Source organism: Sebastes fasciatus, chromosome 2 (assembly GCF_043250625.1).
Source record: "Sebastes fasciatus isolate fSebFas1 chromosome 2, fSebFas1.pri, whole genome shotgun sequence".
Classification (NCBI taxonomy): Eukaryota; Metazoa; Chordata; class Actinopteri; order Perciformes; family Sebastidae; genus Sebastes; species Sebastes fasciatus.
The window spans coordinates 36,499,330-36,517,103 of record NC_133796.1 but is presented as its reverse complement, the minus strand read 5'-3'; the positions used below and the strand labels follow the sequence as shown (position 1 = coordinate 36,517,103).

At 38.9% G+C, this 17,774-nt stretch overlaps 1 protein-coding gene across 2 annotated transcripts in view; it reads left to right on the top strand.

Moving 5' to 3' along the window:
* The window catches only part of luzp2 (leucine zipper protein 2), a 215,604-nt gene extending 198,294 nt beyond the window's left edge, over window positions 1-17,310 (top strand). Inside the window, exons 10-12 of one of the 2 annotated variants that reach the window (XM_074622445.1) lie at window positions 2,299-2,403; window positions 8,523-8,597; window positions 16,406-17,310. In XM_074622445.1, the coding sequence (XP_074478546.1) occupies window positions 2,299-2,403; window positions 8,523-8,597; window positions 16,406-16,513 (288 nt within the window). In that variant the 3' untranslated portion in view covers window positions 16,514-17,310. The remainder of the gene's footprint in view (window positions 1-2,298; window positions 2,404-8,522; window positions 8,598-16,405) is intronic. The other variant, XM_074622436.1, reaches the window with a different exon arrangement.
* Window positions 17,311-17,774: the final 464 nt, after the last annotated feature.

Here is a 17,774-nt window from a genome sequence, read left to right as displayed (position 1 = left end):
AAAAAAAGGTTCACAGAAGCCTGCCATGTAACCCTCCTGAAATCTATAGTTTGGCCTCCAGCATAGAGCATTTCTTACACCACCGATTCAAAGCACATCAACTCATACGGACATCATTTCAGGTGCTAGTGATATAGATTGGTTTACATACTCCAGAGAGAAGCTTTTCATCTCTGGCTGTTCATCTTGTTTTCCCTTCATGCTTTGACTGTTTTTGCAGTGGGTCACTTCACTGAAACATCACTGTCCATCATTTGTAGCTCTCAAAGTAGTAAATCCCACATCTACCTCCCAGAATTCTGCTTACTTTTCACTCAGAGTTGAACCTGTGTGTGTGTTTGTACAGACATGTACTTGCATGCTGGTTTGAAGGTCCACCATTTGGGACCTATAAATCAACTGTGCATTTACATTTGATTTCGTAACAAAATGAGCCCTTCAAAAAAAAGAAAACTTCGATTGATATTTCCACTTTACACCATATTGGACATGTTTTTGCCCAACACGGCCAATATTACTGTCTCATAACATGGAATATCGCAGCTGACAAAACATTTCCAACTTAATCATCTCACTTTGGAGGCACGTCATGTACAGTTTAGGTGAAGGTAATGCTGTATATTTTTAGCCATGCTGGCAGCACAGCTCTATGGACGGCAGTGCTGGTCTGCATGTCGGTCCACCACTTATCAATAATGAACTATATTAATAATTATAGCCATATTCCAGAATTCTGTCCATATAGAACGACTACCGTACATATGTTTTAAAAAGCCATTTAATAGCCTACATTTGATATAACTTGAAAATAGGTTAAATGAAGAAACAGTCTTAGAAATTAAATAATATGCTGGACGGTTTGAATCCTGCATTAATCAAATTCAAAATAATGTTGTTTGGCTCGGGCTGTGGCCTACCGAATAGTTTGAAGCTTCATTCATAACATTGATATTGAAATTTGTATTTTCAAACACGCACACAGTGAACACGGCAGCACTCCTCGTCTCTGTTATTGTCTCAGTCCAAAGTCCAAAAGTCAAAATTACTTTAAAAAAAAAGATAAGTGTAATCATTTCCAAAAATCCCAATGTGTTTTTATCAAACGGTATATTGTGTTTCAATCTATATTTGTTGGAGTTTAGCCTTTCAAAAAAACAAAATTTTCACTGTGTTCAAAAAACATCATAAATTATGATGACAGACATTCAACGTTTCATTTGGAAACCTCAATAGAAGCTTTGATTGTAAAAGAAAAAATGACATTCTCTATCTAGTGGCTTGGTCCAAGTCATTTTGTTTGCTTCCCATTTACACAGCCAGGGATGTGTATGAACACCGGCTTTTTTTTTCAGCGCACACACAGAACGGACAGCTAGCTGACTGTGAAGAGATATTTGCTGAATTTGACAAAAAGTGTATTTGATTAGAATCACAGCGGAGGCATGTAAACTTTTGTATAATATAAGTTTATAGTTAAGTTGTCATGACAACATATATTATAGGTCACACAATATAAGGCTATTTATATACTATTAATTCATTTATTTACTTATTTGGCATATTTCCCACGGACATTTTGGCCATTGATAATTTCATTCGCCGGACAACTACACGTGATACCGGAAGAAAGTTGGCATATGCCAGCAAAAGTAAACCCTGGTCCAGGCTGAAATATCTCAACAACTATTGGATGGATTGCCATGAAATTTTGTAGAGAAACTCATGTCCCACTTGGATAATCATAATCACTTTGGTTAACCCGTGACTTTTCATATAGTGCCATCATCTGGAGAAAATTTGTCCAATACGTTGGTTTATGACAAAATACCTTCAAAAGCAAGCTGGCGTTTTAGCATTTAGCTTACAGCCTCACTGAGCCTCTAGCATGGCTAATTGCAGTTGTTCAAATATTTTAAAAAAAATATTCGTGTACAAATATTAATTATTAAGAAAAGTTTTTGATCTTGTTACTGGATATGTGATAGCTGAATATTACTGGGTTCACCACCAAGCCTTAGAATTTAAAATAATTCTGTTTTTAGTTTGTCAGCACTGTTTCTGTTGCTCTTCCTGCTGCCTGTTCTGAAATAGTCATACCAGCCATGATTTATTTACTACAAATAAATAAGCTGAATTAGTTTTTTAAATGAGCAAATATAAATTAAACCGTTATGAACCTCTGAGTCAGAACTGTTTACTCTTCGAGAACCCCAGAGCCAATGCTGAATCATCAACAAGCCATTTACACATTTTATTTTTAACCCCAAGTTGAAATGTTCTCTTTTTTTCCCCCAACAGGACATCTCTAAAGTTCAGAGAATTGTCACAGCCAGTAAATCACCCGTGAACATCGAAGTAATGAGGAGAGAGAGTGGTGGAGTTAAAGCCTGCCAAATGGAAAAGGTGAGCCTTTAGAGTAATAAACTATAATGGCCTGTGTGACCTGAGGGCCTGTATCCACGAGGTTCATCTGTTCACTGAATTCATGCTTCAGTCCCCCTTCAGAAATCACACAAGCCACTTTTACTCCAGATGTCTTCGTTAAGAACTGCAACAACTTTCAGCTTGGTGATGCATTCTTCAGTCAATAGTTTTTATCTAGTTCAACTGTTAATACTTATAATTTTATTGAATCAGTCCTTATTGCACATTACCAAAGGATTACAATCTCCTTCGTGGTAAATCAAACATTGGCTATAAACAGACTATGGTATCATGTAGAGCTGAAAAAAATCGGTTGATTAATCGATTAGTCAACAGACATTCCAGTAGCCAGGAAAAAATGTTTTCATTGTGCGCTTCTGCAAACCAAGGATACGTTGAATATGGATGTTTTTGCACCAAGTGATGTGGTACAACGAGCAACGCGCAGAGCAGGTAAATTAGTTTATCGAGCAACCGTTATTGAAAGTTACGTGGTATAATAACGTTATTGACAGTCACGTGGTATAATACCGAGTATTACAAGCAAAAGAAGTCCACAAAGGGTGGGAGTGAGGGGTGGTGGATGAGTCAAACAAACACAGGACTTTCCGCCAGGTTCGTGTCCCATGTGAAACCAAAACTAAACAATTACTTTATGCTTGTTACGTAGCGTTACGTAACAAAGTCTGCTAAAGACAGTTGTTATTTATTTAAGGTGGTTACGTTGTTATGTTATGGTTGTTATGTTATGGTTGTTACGTTACGTTACGTTGTTAACGGTTGTTGCGGTGTTACGTTGTCACGATACATTGTTACGTTGTTACGTTAAGTTGTTACGTTGTGGCGTTACGTTGTTGCGTTACGTTGTTACGTTGGTTACGTTACGTTGGTTACGTTACGTTGGTTACGTTATATTGTTACGGTTGTTCCGTAACGTTGTTACGGTTGTTATGTAATGTTATTAAGTTATGTTGTTACGTTACGTTGTTACGTTACGTTGTTACGTTACGTTACGTGGTTTCGTTATGTTGTTACGTTACGTTGTTACGTTACGTTGTTACGTTATGTTGTTACGGTTGTTACGTTGTAACGTTATTATGTTAACACAAGCCATGATGTTTTTTTCTGACCTTAACCAAGTCTTGTTGCCTAAACCTAACCAATTGTTTAACAACATTAATCAGGTGGCATTGTACATTTCCTCTGCGGGTGGCATCCCTCCGTACTCCCCCGTCTCCAGTGGTCTATCAACTCATATCTGTAATAGTTCTTGATAGCCTCTTGTCAGAAATCCTCATGGACCCTGTTCACTTCCCCTGCTTTCTTCAAATCCTGTTGGTTTTGACAGGGTTGGAGATACTCATTTGGAGCCTTCCTGATAACAGACTGCTCACAGTTGCCTGGATCTTAGAGAACTAAGCCTGTGATGATAAGGTACCAAAGTCCTCCACAAAAAAATCTGAATAGGAGAGGTCAGTGACTGCTTCTCTCTTTCCTCCCTCAATAGCTGCTTTCAAAGTGAAAGTAAAGGCACTCAGCTCCCTCAAATGTTCCAATGAAGATCCCGGTGTGAAATTGAAAAAGTGTATGTTTGCACTGGGCAAGTGCAGCTGTGACTGAAAAGCTCTTTGAAGTTGGTGTGAATGTGCAAATTTTACCTTCACTGCAACTCTACAGTACTCTCAGTACTCAGTTCAGTTCAATTGCATTTCTGCAATCATTGTCAGTAAGATTGATGAAAAAAACAACTATTTATAATTTGTTGTGATTGGCATTTTGTAGATAAAATAATTAGTCAATTAGTAAAAAAAATTAATCCAAGTTCTCATATCCACAGGTGGTGTCTACAAATTGCTTGTTTGAGCCGACCAACAGTCCAAAACCCAAAGATATCCAATTTACAAAAAAGCAGCAAATCCTCACATTTGAGAAGCACGATCTTGAGATTGTTTGATAACTGACTGAAAGTAGTAAATTATTAATATTGCCAATTTTCTCTTGATTCTCATACCAAGAGGCTGATATGAAATATATTTGTGAAAAGTATTTTTGATTCACAAACATTGACATTAAATGTATCCGGTAGTCTGCAGAAACACATAGTGCCGACATTTGGTTCTGGTGACTGGGTTGTGATGGATTGGTAAACATTCACCATTTTACTGCTCTCAAAATAGAACTTTTTGCTGCTGTTTTCTGTTTTATATCATAGTAAATTAAATATGAAAAAAAAGTTATCTCAACACGTCAACTTGGTCACTTGGAAATTGTGATGGCCATTTTCCACTGTTTCCATATTTTGTATACTAAATGATTCATCATCCAAAAATAATCAACAGATTATTTGATATTAAAAATAATCGGTAGTTGCAGCCCTGGTCACGAGGTATAAAAAGTAGCTGAGGTCATGTGACCTCACTGAAGCACATTCGCTTCATGAAAGCTTAAATGTAGAAGACTGCATTGCTCTTGACAGCGCATGGAGCCTGGAGTGTGCCTCAGGGAATAATTATACAATTTTACAGTGTTTTGGAGCTGAAATGATTAATTCATTAGTCAATCAAGAGAAAATTTGCAATATTAATAATCTATTACTTTAAGTCAATTATCAAACATTCTCGAGTTTCTCAAAAGTGAGGATTTGCCGCTTTTTTGTAAATTGGATATCTTTGGGTTTTGGATTTTTTGTCAGATAAAACAAGCAATTTGAAGACATCACCTTGAGCTGTGTGAATTTGGATTAGTTTTTCCGTTAATCGATTAATTTTTTTGTCTACAAAATGCCAACAATCAATCAATAGTGAACACAGATTTTTGTTGCAGCATTAAATCTCACTGACAAAGATTCTGCATGGGCGAGTACTGCAGTGAAGGTAAAATTTGCACATTCACACTAGCTTCAAAGAGCTTCTCACTTGCCCAGTGCAAAAATACACTTTTTCAGTTTTACACCGAGAATCTTCATTGGAACATTTGAGGGAGCTGAGTGCCTTTACTAGCACTTTGAAAGCAGCTATTGAGGGAGGAAAGAGAGGAGCAGTCACTGACCTCTCCTATTCAGATTTTTTGTGGAGGACTTTGGTACCTTATCATCACAGGCTTAGTTCTCTAAGATCCAAGCAACTGTGAGCAGTCAGTTATCAGGAATGCTCCGAATGAGTATCTCCAAACCTGTCAAAACCAACAGGATTTTTGAAGAAAGCAGGGGAAGTGAACAGGGTCCATAAGGATTTCTGACAAGAGGCTATCAAGAGCTATTACAGATATAAGTTGATAGACCACTGGAGACGGGGGAGTACGGAGGGATGCCACCCGCAGAGGAAATTACCCTCCGTGGAAACCGTGTCAAAGAGATTGTTCTTTAATGAAATTGTGCCAAAAACAATGTTCACTGTTGTCCCATAATTGATTATATAATTTTGACAGGGTTGTAAAAAAATCCTGCAGCAAGAGGGAGAAACATTCTGATACAAATAAGAGGAGACGTATTTGAAACAGAGACTCCGATATTGTGTTTGTGCTTGTGAACACCGCCACATCTCCCCCTGTCCTCCTCCCCCTGTAGGCTGGAGGAAATGAGGAGAGACAGATTGTATGAGCGTGTATCGCTTTCAGTTTGAGAAAGAAATGTGATAGGTTTGCTGCCCTCTAACGTATGATTTGCTTTTCATAGACGGGCGTCACACTTAACTGTTTGAAGTGTTTATATTTCAAAATACATTAGGCTGGAGATTGGCTCACGGTGGTATGACGTGATGACATGTGGTTTGATGCATCCAATCCGGATGCGGTTTCGACTTTACTGTCTTTCAGAGGCCGTAGCAGGTTAAATTTAGAGCTATTATGAAGGTTATCACATGAAACTAGAAAACCTGAGGAATCCATTGGTTCATGTTAGCTCGCAGTAAGGACGGCAAGTAGCTCCAAAGTTGGGCTAAATATTTGTGAGGAAAAGCTGGCATGGCCATTTTCAAAGGGGTCCCTTGACCTCTGACTTCAAGATATGTGAATGAAAATGGGTTCTATGGGTACCCACGAGTCTCCCCTTTACAGACATGTCCACTTTATGATAATCACATGCAGTTTGGGGCAAGTCATAGTCAAGTCAGCACACTGACACACTGACAGCTGTTGTTGCCTGTTGGGCTGCAGTTTGTTATGATTTGAGCATATTTTATATGCTAAATGCAGTACCTGTGAGGGTTTCTTGACAATATTTGTTATGTTAATGGATTTCTTTTAATAAATATTCACAGATATTTGCATAAAGCAAGCATATTTGGTCACTCCCATGTTGATAAGAGTATAAAATACTCCCTTCAAGGTACATTTGAACATATTAATTTGTGATTAATAGTGATTAAGTATGGACAATCATACGATGATTTGCGATTAAATATTTTTAATCGATTTACTTTTAATCTAATCAATTCAGTCTCCCCTTTACAGACATGTCCACTTTATGATAATCACATGCAGTTTGGGGCAAAAACCATGCAGTTTTTTGAATGCATTATAAATGTGTTATTTTCTCCTATTCCAAAATGTATTTTATCAATATTTCTGCATACTGGGGTCCCTAAACCGTTATGAATTACATATATTGGGTATCACTGTAAAGCTGAGGCTCTTGTGGATCCAATGAGCCCAATTGTATTCATGTGTGATGATGTTAGTTCCCATAGTAGCCATTTCATTGTACTGAGACCATTTCTTTGAAACTTGACCTCCCTGTATAAAATGACCTGTGGTGACCTCTAGGATAATCACAGCCTCATGAAACTTTACAACCACAAACTAGAGACCTAGAGCATTCAGAGGATGGGTGGCTTTCCTAGCTAAATTGACAATAAGGGGGGTTTCTGAGCAGTTTACAGAACAGAAGTGCTCGCCATCCAATCACCTAAAATTGCAATTCTTCTCAAAATGTCAAAAGTTTTTGATACCAAATCACAGCATTGCTTTTTCTATGGTGTTCCTCAAGGTCTTGGTGTCTTAATGTGATATTTTGGATGGAATATTGTTAATTTTTATCAATTCTCGAGTGGTAAATTTTTTTTTAATTTGGCACCAAATAGACTTTATTATAGACTTTTACAATTTGTTTTTAAATAATGAATTATTTAATTAGTTCATGTTTATTTCTGATTAATGACTAGAACACATTGACACACTGTGCTGATCTCAAATTAATCTTCAGGTTCCCAGCTTTCAGATGATGTACACCACTTCTATATGACATCTACCGTTGACTTGATATCTCCCCCGAAAGACCCCCTGTACCCTCTTAAAAAAGACAAAAACGGGTCTGTTGTGGGTCTCAGAGGGTTAATGGTCTTTGTAGTGACCATGTTTATTGTTCACGAAGTTATGTGTTGGCCATTACAATTTGCAGCATTGTTACATGAAAGCAAAATTATTACCATGGGCTCCAAATGGCTTCAAGTGCATCACAGCAGGGAAATGATTGTCATTGCTTGTCACCATATGTGCAGTTCTGTAAAAGAATAACAATAACACAACCTGTAGGGCTGCAGCTAATGATTATTTTCTGTATTGTTTGCTTCACATGATTGATTGTTTATTCAATAAAATGTCAGAAAATGCTGAAAAATGCCCATGTCAAGTTCCGAGAGCCGGAGGTGACATCTTCAAATTGCTTCTTTTTATTCCGACCCAACAGTCCAAACCCATTTACCACAACACTGTAAAAAAAACTGAGGAAAGCAGCAGGTCTTCCCACCAAATGTTAGATTAATTGTTTGGTAAATTACTTTAATAAATAAATAATCTAACAGTTTAATCGCTACAAAACTGTAATACTAATAGAAATGTTTTTGTCCAGTATGCATGTAAACAGCTTACCTAAATTGCAGTCATAAATCAAATGAGAAAGTTAAATGGATGATTCTGTAGAAGAAGTAAGAATGAAACTTCTGGTAGCATTTTGGTGAAAATCAAAAAGGGCTTGTTAATGCCACTGATACTGGTCTATTCATCTCATGTGTTCTCACTGACTACACACAGCTGAGAAGTTGACAACTCCCCAGCATGCACTCTCTCGACTGCACTGAGATATGTTCCCTCTACTCCTATAGAGCGGGGGCGACTGCTTCAAGAACCAGACGGAGGAATCGGCCCCAGAAAGTAAAAAGCTACCAGAGCCACAGCAGGTGAGCTTCATTCAGACTTATATACTAACAATAGATGCAGACATTTCAAAGTTGCTGTTGTGAGTTCTTGGTCTTTTTTGGCCACACAGGAAATGGTTTAATCAGGGGGGGATGTCGTACAGGATGAGTCTGATGTTTTATATATTTTTCTTATTGTCAAGAGATCCCATTAAAACACCAAGATCAACAATGTAGTCACTCTCAAAATAGTTTATGACTTGCCTACCCTGTCTGTGGCGCTCAGCCCAAAGCCCATTTGCTCCAACTAAAGACGTAAATCTTTAAAAATGAGTCACAAATATTTTTTTAAAGGTTCTCTATATGAAACTCAGAGCAGCAAACAACTATTTGTAATGTAAAGATATAGTGGAGCAGGCTGTTCTCATACACCGTTTGAAGCTATACCTACAAAAAGTAATGCACTGTAATTTGAGTATATCCCACAAAATTGTAAACCAGGAAGTATAAAGATTGACTAACGCCATGAAGGGAGGAGGTCGGGATGGATGGGTGGGTGAAAAAAGCTCTGGACTTTCACCCAGGAGACCAATGTTGGCGTTTTGTGTGAAACCAGAAGTCAACGTTGATTTATTGGTCCCGTAACTTCCGTACATATGTAACGTAACTTCCATGGTTATCTTAATCGAAACAATGATCTTTACCTAAACCTAACCAAGTTTTTCAAATGTAATTATTTTACCCTAAACAAAGATATTTTTCCTAAACCTAACCAAGTACCTTTGTTGCCTCAACCTAACTAAGTAGTTTCCTGTGAAGATTGAAGTTCATTTTGAAAAGACTGAATGCATGTTGACACGTGTTGCTTGACATTCGTAGAAGAATGCATGAAAATGAGGAGCAACTTTTCGGAAGATATCGTACGAACTGTTGTATGAGGATACGTTGAGTGGAGTAATGTCTACCTGAGCAGAGAATGAAGTCGCTCTCCCTCTGCGTGTGTTGTAATACGCAACGCGTCCCTTTTAGTGCATGTGAGCGTGCCCCACTGACTAGCTCATAACCGCGGCTCTGCACTGCTCTCATACTGCGGTTACAGCTGATAACGTTGTTGCAGAAGCGTAGCGCCCACCCTCCGGTTTCCCCTCAAGTTCACACTGTTAGCTCTGTCAGCACTGATAGCTGCAGGCCGTCGGCTCAGTATGGAGGCAATAGATATTCTCTGAATTTTGAATTTCGCACGGCTCAGTAATTTCCTAAAACAGCTGGGAATCGTAGTTTTTAGCAAACATTACTATACCAGGAGTACCAGCATTTGTTGGGTCTATTTTCAGCTGTGGATTAATGAGTATTAACGGCTCCGTCTGAGCCGTGTATCTGGGGCTCAAAATAAACTACAGTGTGTGTGTTCATGATAATGGAGGAACATGTCAGCCAGTGCAACTGGCCACTTTGTGGCTGATTGATGTGTTTTTAATAGTTTTTGGACAACAATGGAAAACAAGAATAAGGTACACAGCAAAATATTTGTTAGTGGATCAAATCATTTCTTTTGGTCTTTTAAATGGAAACTTGACTTTTCATGGAAATTATAGACCACAAGAGATTTTTGTATAGCTATTTTAAAAATAAATTGCTGCATTACACATCTCATAATGAAAATGTGAAAAACACGAGCATGATAAGCATGATTTAAAAGACTTTATACAAAGTTAAAGAGTACCTATTATGCTTTTGTTCCCTTTCCTTTGGTGTGTTATATAGTTTTTTATGCATGTAAAAGGTCAGGAAAGTAACAAAGCCCAAAGTCCACACCAAAGGGAGTTACAGAAACACTGTTCCTGAACTGCCTGAAACGTAACACGTAACGTAACGTTCTTCCGTAACATGGTGATGTCAACAAGTAACACACTTTGCCTAGCGGCTGGTTTGGCACGCCCTCAAACAAAGCTAGTCAGAGCGGAGCTGGAGCATAGTCTGAAGAGTTTGGTTCGGTTGACCAATCATAACAGTGGGCCAGCTGACCAATTAGAGCAAACTGGGCTTTTCGGTAGGGCGGGGCAGGAGCTCAAACAGAGCGTTTCAGAGTGAAAAGAGGTGCTGCAGCACAGCTGGTATGGGAAAAATAAAGGGTCTTTGAACATTAAAGCATGTTCTGTCATGTAAAACATATTCTAGTAGAAACCCCAAATACAAGTATGCACCTGGAAATAAGCATAATAGGTCCTCTTTAAACTGATTTAACAAGCTCAGTGTGACTACAGTGACTGAGAACCAATAACATGAAATGATTCAACTAACATGCATAACTAGTATGTAACAAATTACGACACAAGTGAAACAAATAACAGCAGATGACACACAACACCTACAACACATTCCTAAAAGAAGGCAACCAATCTGCTAAAACCTAATATTCAGTGTGCCAATGTCACCTATACTATGTGATATTCAATGCCCTGCCAAAGCCTATGCATAACTGCCTCCCTCATCATATTATTGAATTGAGTCACACCTGTTTGGAGGTGGCAGATGGTACAACAAAACAATGCATCTCATTTCGATGCAGTGCAATACTGTGTAACTGAGCAACTGTCTTGCATTCCAAGTGGCAGCAGCCCATTTTTAGACACGAGAATATTTCAAACGAAATCTCGACAAATGGGCAGATTTGACTTCGCTTGTTTGTTTTGTGCCAGAGAGATATTCAGCGAGAGAGTCTGACAATTGTTTATTTTTATGTAATAACACAACCGCGGACTGTGTCACAGATACAAAGCACTACAAGCTAATGGTATTCTTTTTTTAGATCCAATTTAGTGAAATAATTCAACATAATATGTTATTGAAGTCAAACGCTTTTTGTTACCTCATTAATTGGGAAATTTTCACATTGTGCTGCAGCGCTGAATCAACCTGCTTGCCGGTCGGTGTCCCTCATGCACAGCACTTGCCATTCATGGTGTAGTAAACAATTTGATTAGTAATGATTTGCATTCCGGTCCCTGTGGATCAATCTGCATTAAAGTGCCCTCTATTCCTGTCACTACTCTACCTTCATTATGTGTTCTCATGTTCGATTTGTGAGACTGAGAACCTGAGTGGCATCTCGCCTTGTGTTTGAATGCTTTTAGAAGAAAAGGCTATTTTTGTTGTCTTGCACCTGTTGTGTTTTTGAAACAAACACAAAGAAGGGGTTTAAATAACAACACAGCAACACCTGCGTTTTTAGGTGAGACATATTGTACAATAAGCCTTAATCTATTCACGCAGTCTCCCGGGGCGGACTGATCAGACAAAGAGGCTCTCATCGATGTGGCTTAAACATCGACAGGCTGACAGCCCACAACCACATACCCACAGAGGAGTTTTCAGCCAGATTAACTATAATGTCAACAACATGGAGGAAACTAACATTGTCCCCGCTTGGTAGATATACTGTGTAGGCTTTAAAGCCACAGTATGCAATCTAACCTGTATAAGATGTATTCAAATAGGTGTATTAGGTGTATCTGCTTGAGTCCATCATTAAGATTCTTTAAGAGTAAAGTTTTTTCTTCTTAAGTCAAAAATATAACTCCATAACATTCCTTAAACAAACAGAGCATGTCTCTGAAGCACAGTGGCATCAGTGTTGTTTGTTTCTGACATTCCTGAATACATAAAAAAAAAGTGCAAGTGGAAGTTGGAATATAAAAATCACAAAGGGTGAATGTGACGAAAAGCTAAAAAAAAAAAAAAAACCTGAGCCAGATATGCAGTTGTTCAAAATCATCAATTATTAATTATTATTCAAAATAATTGAAAAAGCAATGAATACGTCTGTCAACTCTATATATTTTAAGATTCTTAAAAATAGTTGAATTCTGCCTGCAGTGTTTCCAAGAAGGAGGGCTCAATATCCAAGAATCTGTTTAAGCTGCTAACATAAAAACACACCATCTGCCTGCTGTGGCACAGTCAGTTAGTTAATTAGTTAATTGGCGTGCAACCACATTTTCACTGACGCCCACAATAAAATAGGGCAAGGAGGAGGGTAACTTCCTTTTTGCTATTTTTTTTATATCCATTATGGCAAGCTGTCTGGTCTCACTCCCAGGGCATCAAATATTACGCCTGGGCAGTGGCCGACGCACCAGGCAACCTGGATGATACGCGCCAGGCTTTCAACCCATCCGTGTCATTATTAAACGCTCATAGCAACAGATGTAGTATTTAAGAGTGAGAAGTCCTCTAAGGACGGGAGGGAGAGGTGGTGGATGAGTCAAACAAACACAGGACTTTTACTCAGGGGACGTTCTGTGACGTGACGCTACGGCACTGAGTCACATGACGTTACATTAGTAGTTTCAACTCTGTCTCACCGGATGACGTATAAATACCACAACATTACACGGACATTCCGTGTGAAAATGAATACGCATTTTAGCCTTTTCGCGTGTCATTTGTACGCGACGCAAACGTCCACAGTTAGGTTCAGGTTAGAAAACCACTTAGTTAGAGTAAGGGAAAACGTCTTGATTGGGCTTAACATAAATACATAAACGAAGCCATCACTTTTTATTCTACGTCATTAACTCTTACCATAGCATTTATACGCAGATGCGTTTACATTGCATCAGTACAGACTACATTTAAGGCAATTAAGAAAGGCGTACTTATTGCACACTAAATGCTTTGCGCATTATCGTTGCATTTTTTACGCCTTTTCGTGCTTACGCTACGTTACAAGCGTACTTATTTTAAGCAAAACCATGATGTTTTTTCGAACCCTAACTAAGTGTTTTTGTTGCATGAACATAACCACAGTTTCACAATGTTTACCACGTGTTCTAACGTTAGCCGCAACCGTTTCACAACGCTAACAACGCACGGACCTTCAGCGTCAAAATACAACGCAAAAGGAAGCCCCGGTATCATTAAAGTGACGCAAGGGGCTTCTGCCCAAGCTGCAAAATAGGACGTGTAGAGATGAGATCACGTTGGGGCAAGAGTGCACAGCCAACATAGTCTTACAAAAATATTATTTCTAAAGTTTTCTTTCCATCCATGCCTGTGAAAAACACAGTGACAACCTGAGTCAAAATAAAGCCTAAGTTGTATGTATGTAGCAGTAGCTAAAAAAATAGAAGTTGTTGTTTTGTCAGATATTTGATTTAAATCAGCTTGACAGCTGACATTGGTAGTGCTGCTACTGACGAAGCTGTTGCAAGTTTTTCCCAAAAATCTACCCTTGAACAAAAACTTTTGGATTCTTAAGGGAGTTTTAGCTGGTGATAAATAAGATACACACAACAAAGGAGAATCCCAAACCCACATCAAAGTGGGCGACAACTGAGGTTGGCAAGAAGCCACAAGAGTGCATTAAGTGAGAAATCGTTTGCCGGCAGATGGAAGTGAGAGTCATTGAGTACCGAGTCTCAGTCTCTAAGTTAAAAATGTAGTACTCTGTAGTAGTAGTAGTACTATTTTCTAATTACATAACTGCCAAATTATAGTATGGTCAAATTCAAAGTGTACTTTCAAGCTCTCCTGAAAGTGATGGAAATAAATGTAGAGGTGTGTTTTGCCTCCTTTTGTTTATTTTGCTCCAAGCCAGGTGATAGAAGCATAACCCACTGCCACGCAGAGTGATGTGTAACTCAATAATTTGCAAGCAGCCAGCGAGCCTAGAGGCATTCTCCAAAGTGACATTGGTAAACACAAAACAGATGCTTTGCTTGGGGAATTGGTTTCTAGAGCCTGTGTGCAGTGCTTAAACATGTCATTGCCAAAACTGGCATAAAATTATTCAAAATACCAAAGAAAATTGCATTCCGTTAATGAAATACATTGGAGCCCAATAATTGCGTCTTTAAAATGTTAGCGGGGATTTGAGAAAACCGCAGGATAAAAGAAACACACATCCCCCAAACACACACACACACACACTCTCTCTTAAACTGCATTGTGTTTCAGTGTGCCACTGAACTGTAAACAGACTGCTGTTGTTGTCAGAGTTGGTCTTCAGTTGGTTTTCCATCCCACCAGGTAGTTAATTGGATTTATTCCCAGGTGTTGCCCATTTACTTGATAGCTGGAATGAAAACCAGCAGGACTCTGTTGCTGTGTCCCAATGCACGGACGCCTCCTCCTTCCAAATCAGCATTTTAAAACCTAGTACATCAAAAACAGATTGACAAGGATGTATTAAGAATTTCTGCAGTATCTGTGAAAAATAATGATTTTGCCTTGTACTCCACATCCCCAAATTACAAGGCCACATCGTGTTCACCCTTAAGTTGCTCTTTAAACTTAATCAATTCTGTAAAATTCAGACATAAACTCAGCAGTTATTGAACTTAAAGGTACTCTGTGGAGTTTAGACCCTGTGGAGTGGGTCCACATTTTGTTTGTTCACACGATAGAGCACAGGGCAACCCACTCTCAATCTCATCTTGTCAAATATTGCAGTTTGGTCGGTGTCCCTCGGCGTCTGATACTGATACCCACCGGGCTTTCATCTAACTCCAATGTAAACCAACCCACGTCATTAGTAGACAGTAAGAGCAACGCACGTAGTATAAAGTGTGAGATAATTCCCAGGGCGTCAAAAACCGATGCATGAGGCACCATTTAGTTTTTATGAGACACACGGCTTTCAAAGAGCTACGATGAAAACCCATCCGCATCAATAATAAACGCTCAGAGAAAGTGCGCCGGGAGTGTAATGACGCAGTTTAAAGACCGAAAAGACACACACCGGTTGGGTGGGAGGGGAGGGGAGGTGGATGGGTCCAACAACCACAGGACTTTCATCCAGCAGACCGCTGTTTGTGTCCTGTGTTCACAACTTTAAGTTTCATTTTCGCTTTACAAACGTAGTAATTTTAAGCCAAACCATGTTGTTTTTTTCTAAATTAGGAAACAAAACTACATTGTTAGGTTAAACAATTTAACGTTACTTTTAGGAAACAAAACTACATCGTGAGGTTGAACAATTTAACATTAGGTTTAGGAAAAAAAAACGACATTGTGAAGTTGAACAATTTGACGTTTAGGCAACAAAACTACGTCGTTAGGTTTAGGAAAGAAAACATCATGGTTTGGTTTAAAAGAACTATGTGTGTTATGTAATTTCTTACGTAGCCCACGTAATTTAAAATAACTCCACGTTGACTTTTGGTTTCACACGAGAAATGAACACTAATCTCCTGTCTCCTGGGTAAAATTCCTGTATTTGACCCATTTGTCCACCCTGACCTCTTCCCTACGCTCATTTTGATCAAAACCTATTTCTGTTGAACCTGGGAAAATGTGTGTCCACCAGGAAAAAGGATCCCAATTGACTTTTCCATTGGCATTGTTTTCTCGGTGCCAACACGCAATTTCAACACATTCCGTGCCACCACCAATGTAACGCGCTGTTAACCGGTCGTTGTCATCATATCACATATTTCAGTGAGATCAGGCTGTGAATTTTCCACTCATCCTGTTGGGTTCAAACCAGGCAACACCTTCATTTAGCTGCACCAACTGAAGTCACCAACACCTAAAATGGGACAGTAGTTATGTGGTTAGAACCAGGACTGAGAGAGGAATCACACTGTTTCATTACAATTCCCAAGTAGTTGTTTGTTTTTACGGCTGCTCCTGTTAGAGATCGCCACAGCTGAGATGTGATTCTATGATCCGCATATTTCATTTGCCTTTAGGTTTTCATCACCGTCGATATTATTTATAACTTCCTTTTGCATCCCACGGATCTATTCAGGAGCATTTCCTGCTCAGATTACAGACCGCCACATGTTTACGGTACTATATTATTGTGTCAGTCTCATTAAGAATCTTTATCTTCTGTACCTAAACAGCAAAGGAGCCAAGCGCAGACTGGAAAATCCACCACAAAGCTCTCAGACGACAGCGAGAAGGCAGAGGGAGGCAGCAGCAAAAAGACAAAGCCACATGAAGACAACTGAGCGGACGGCATATCATCCAAAATGCAAAGCTCCTGCATTGCCTGGAGGATCTTTCTAAGAGCACACACTTGCGCACTCTCACAAGAAACATATGTGCGCCCACACAAACACACACTCACACACTATCTCTCACACACATACACACAACTCACACACACACACAGCTACACATATGCATATCAGCATTGTTTGCAAAAGCTGAGACTCTGGAATTGTCAACAAATTTCAAACTGTCATCTGCAAACCTCCATAGTAAAATGGCATGCATTCTAGAAATTCTTTTTAAAAAGGTAGCAATGGCACTGGTAACTTGTTTCATGATTGTTCATTTGTTGTTTACTTATCTGAGTTTTAATTCCGAGTGAGGACACTGCTTTCTAAATGTGTGATCTTTCTAGAAAAATCCCTTTGCACTGGTGAGGTCTGACACTGTATCCTGTGATAAGTATATCAATTGACAAATAAAAAATACTCCTACTATTACTACTACTACTACCCAACTTAGAATATTGTTTGTCACTCATTGTAGCAAGGTTAATTTACTCCTCCACATTTTGAAATATAGAGGCTCAAGTTGGCTGGCCAACTGTTCAACATTTAATATTTCAGCACTCTTTCTGCCTTTAACACTCCGGAGGCAAAGAGCCAAAGACTCACAATGGGTCGTCTCCCTGAGAATGTGCCATGCACTGAGTAGTAACTCCTAGCTACATGTATCTGTGTTCTCTGACCTTTCTGTGTCCTTTCAATAAACTGTAATTTTCAGTAAATGTGTGAAGAATAAATGGTTATTCGTGGGAAAGAAATGAGTGAGTATGTTTGTGATTGACAGGGGGAAAAGGTTGCGCGGTGCAAAGAGTGATCAGGATTCACGCCTTGTGAATGTTAAATACATGTCGAAGACCGCTAGAAGAGGAGGCACCGACACGTCTGAGGTCAGATTTGAGACAAATTTGTGTTTTCCAAAAGATACATTATCCATCACATAATTTAAAAGTTGACTGTTGAATAATTTTCGGATACAAGCGAGGAAGGTCACAGCATGACCTTTTTGTCCTAGCTGTCCGAAATGCAAATCTAGCCTCCTTTTTACTGAGTCCTTCTAGATATTCTGTGACCTGCATGACTGCAAATCTTCACACACAAGCTCTAAAAAATATTTAAGAAGATTCACTTGTCGGAGTATCATTTTTATGGTTTAATAAATTCTTAGGCCCTGTCCACACGTATACAGATATTCTTTTAAAAACTGATATATTCC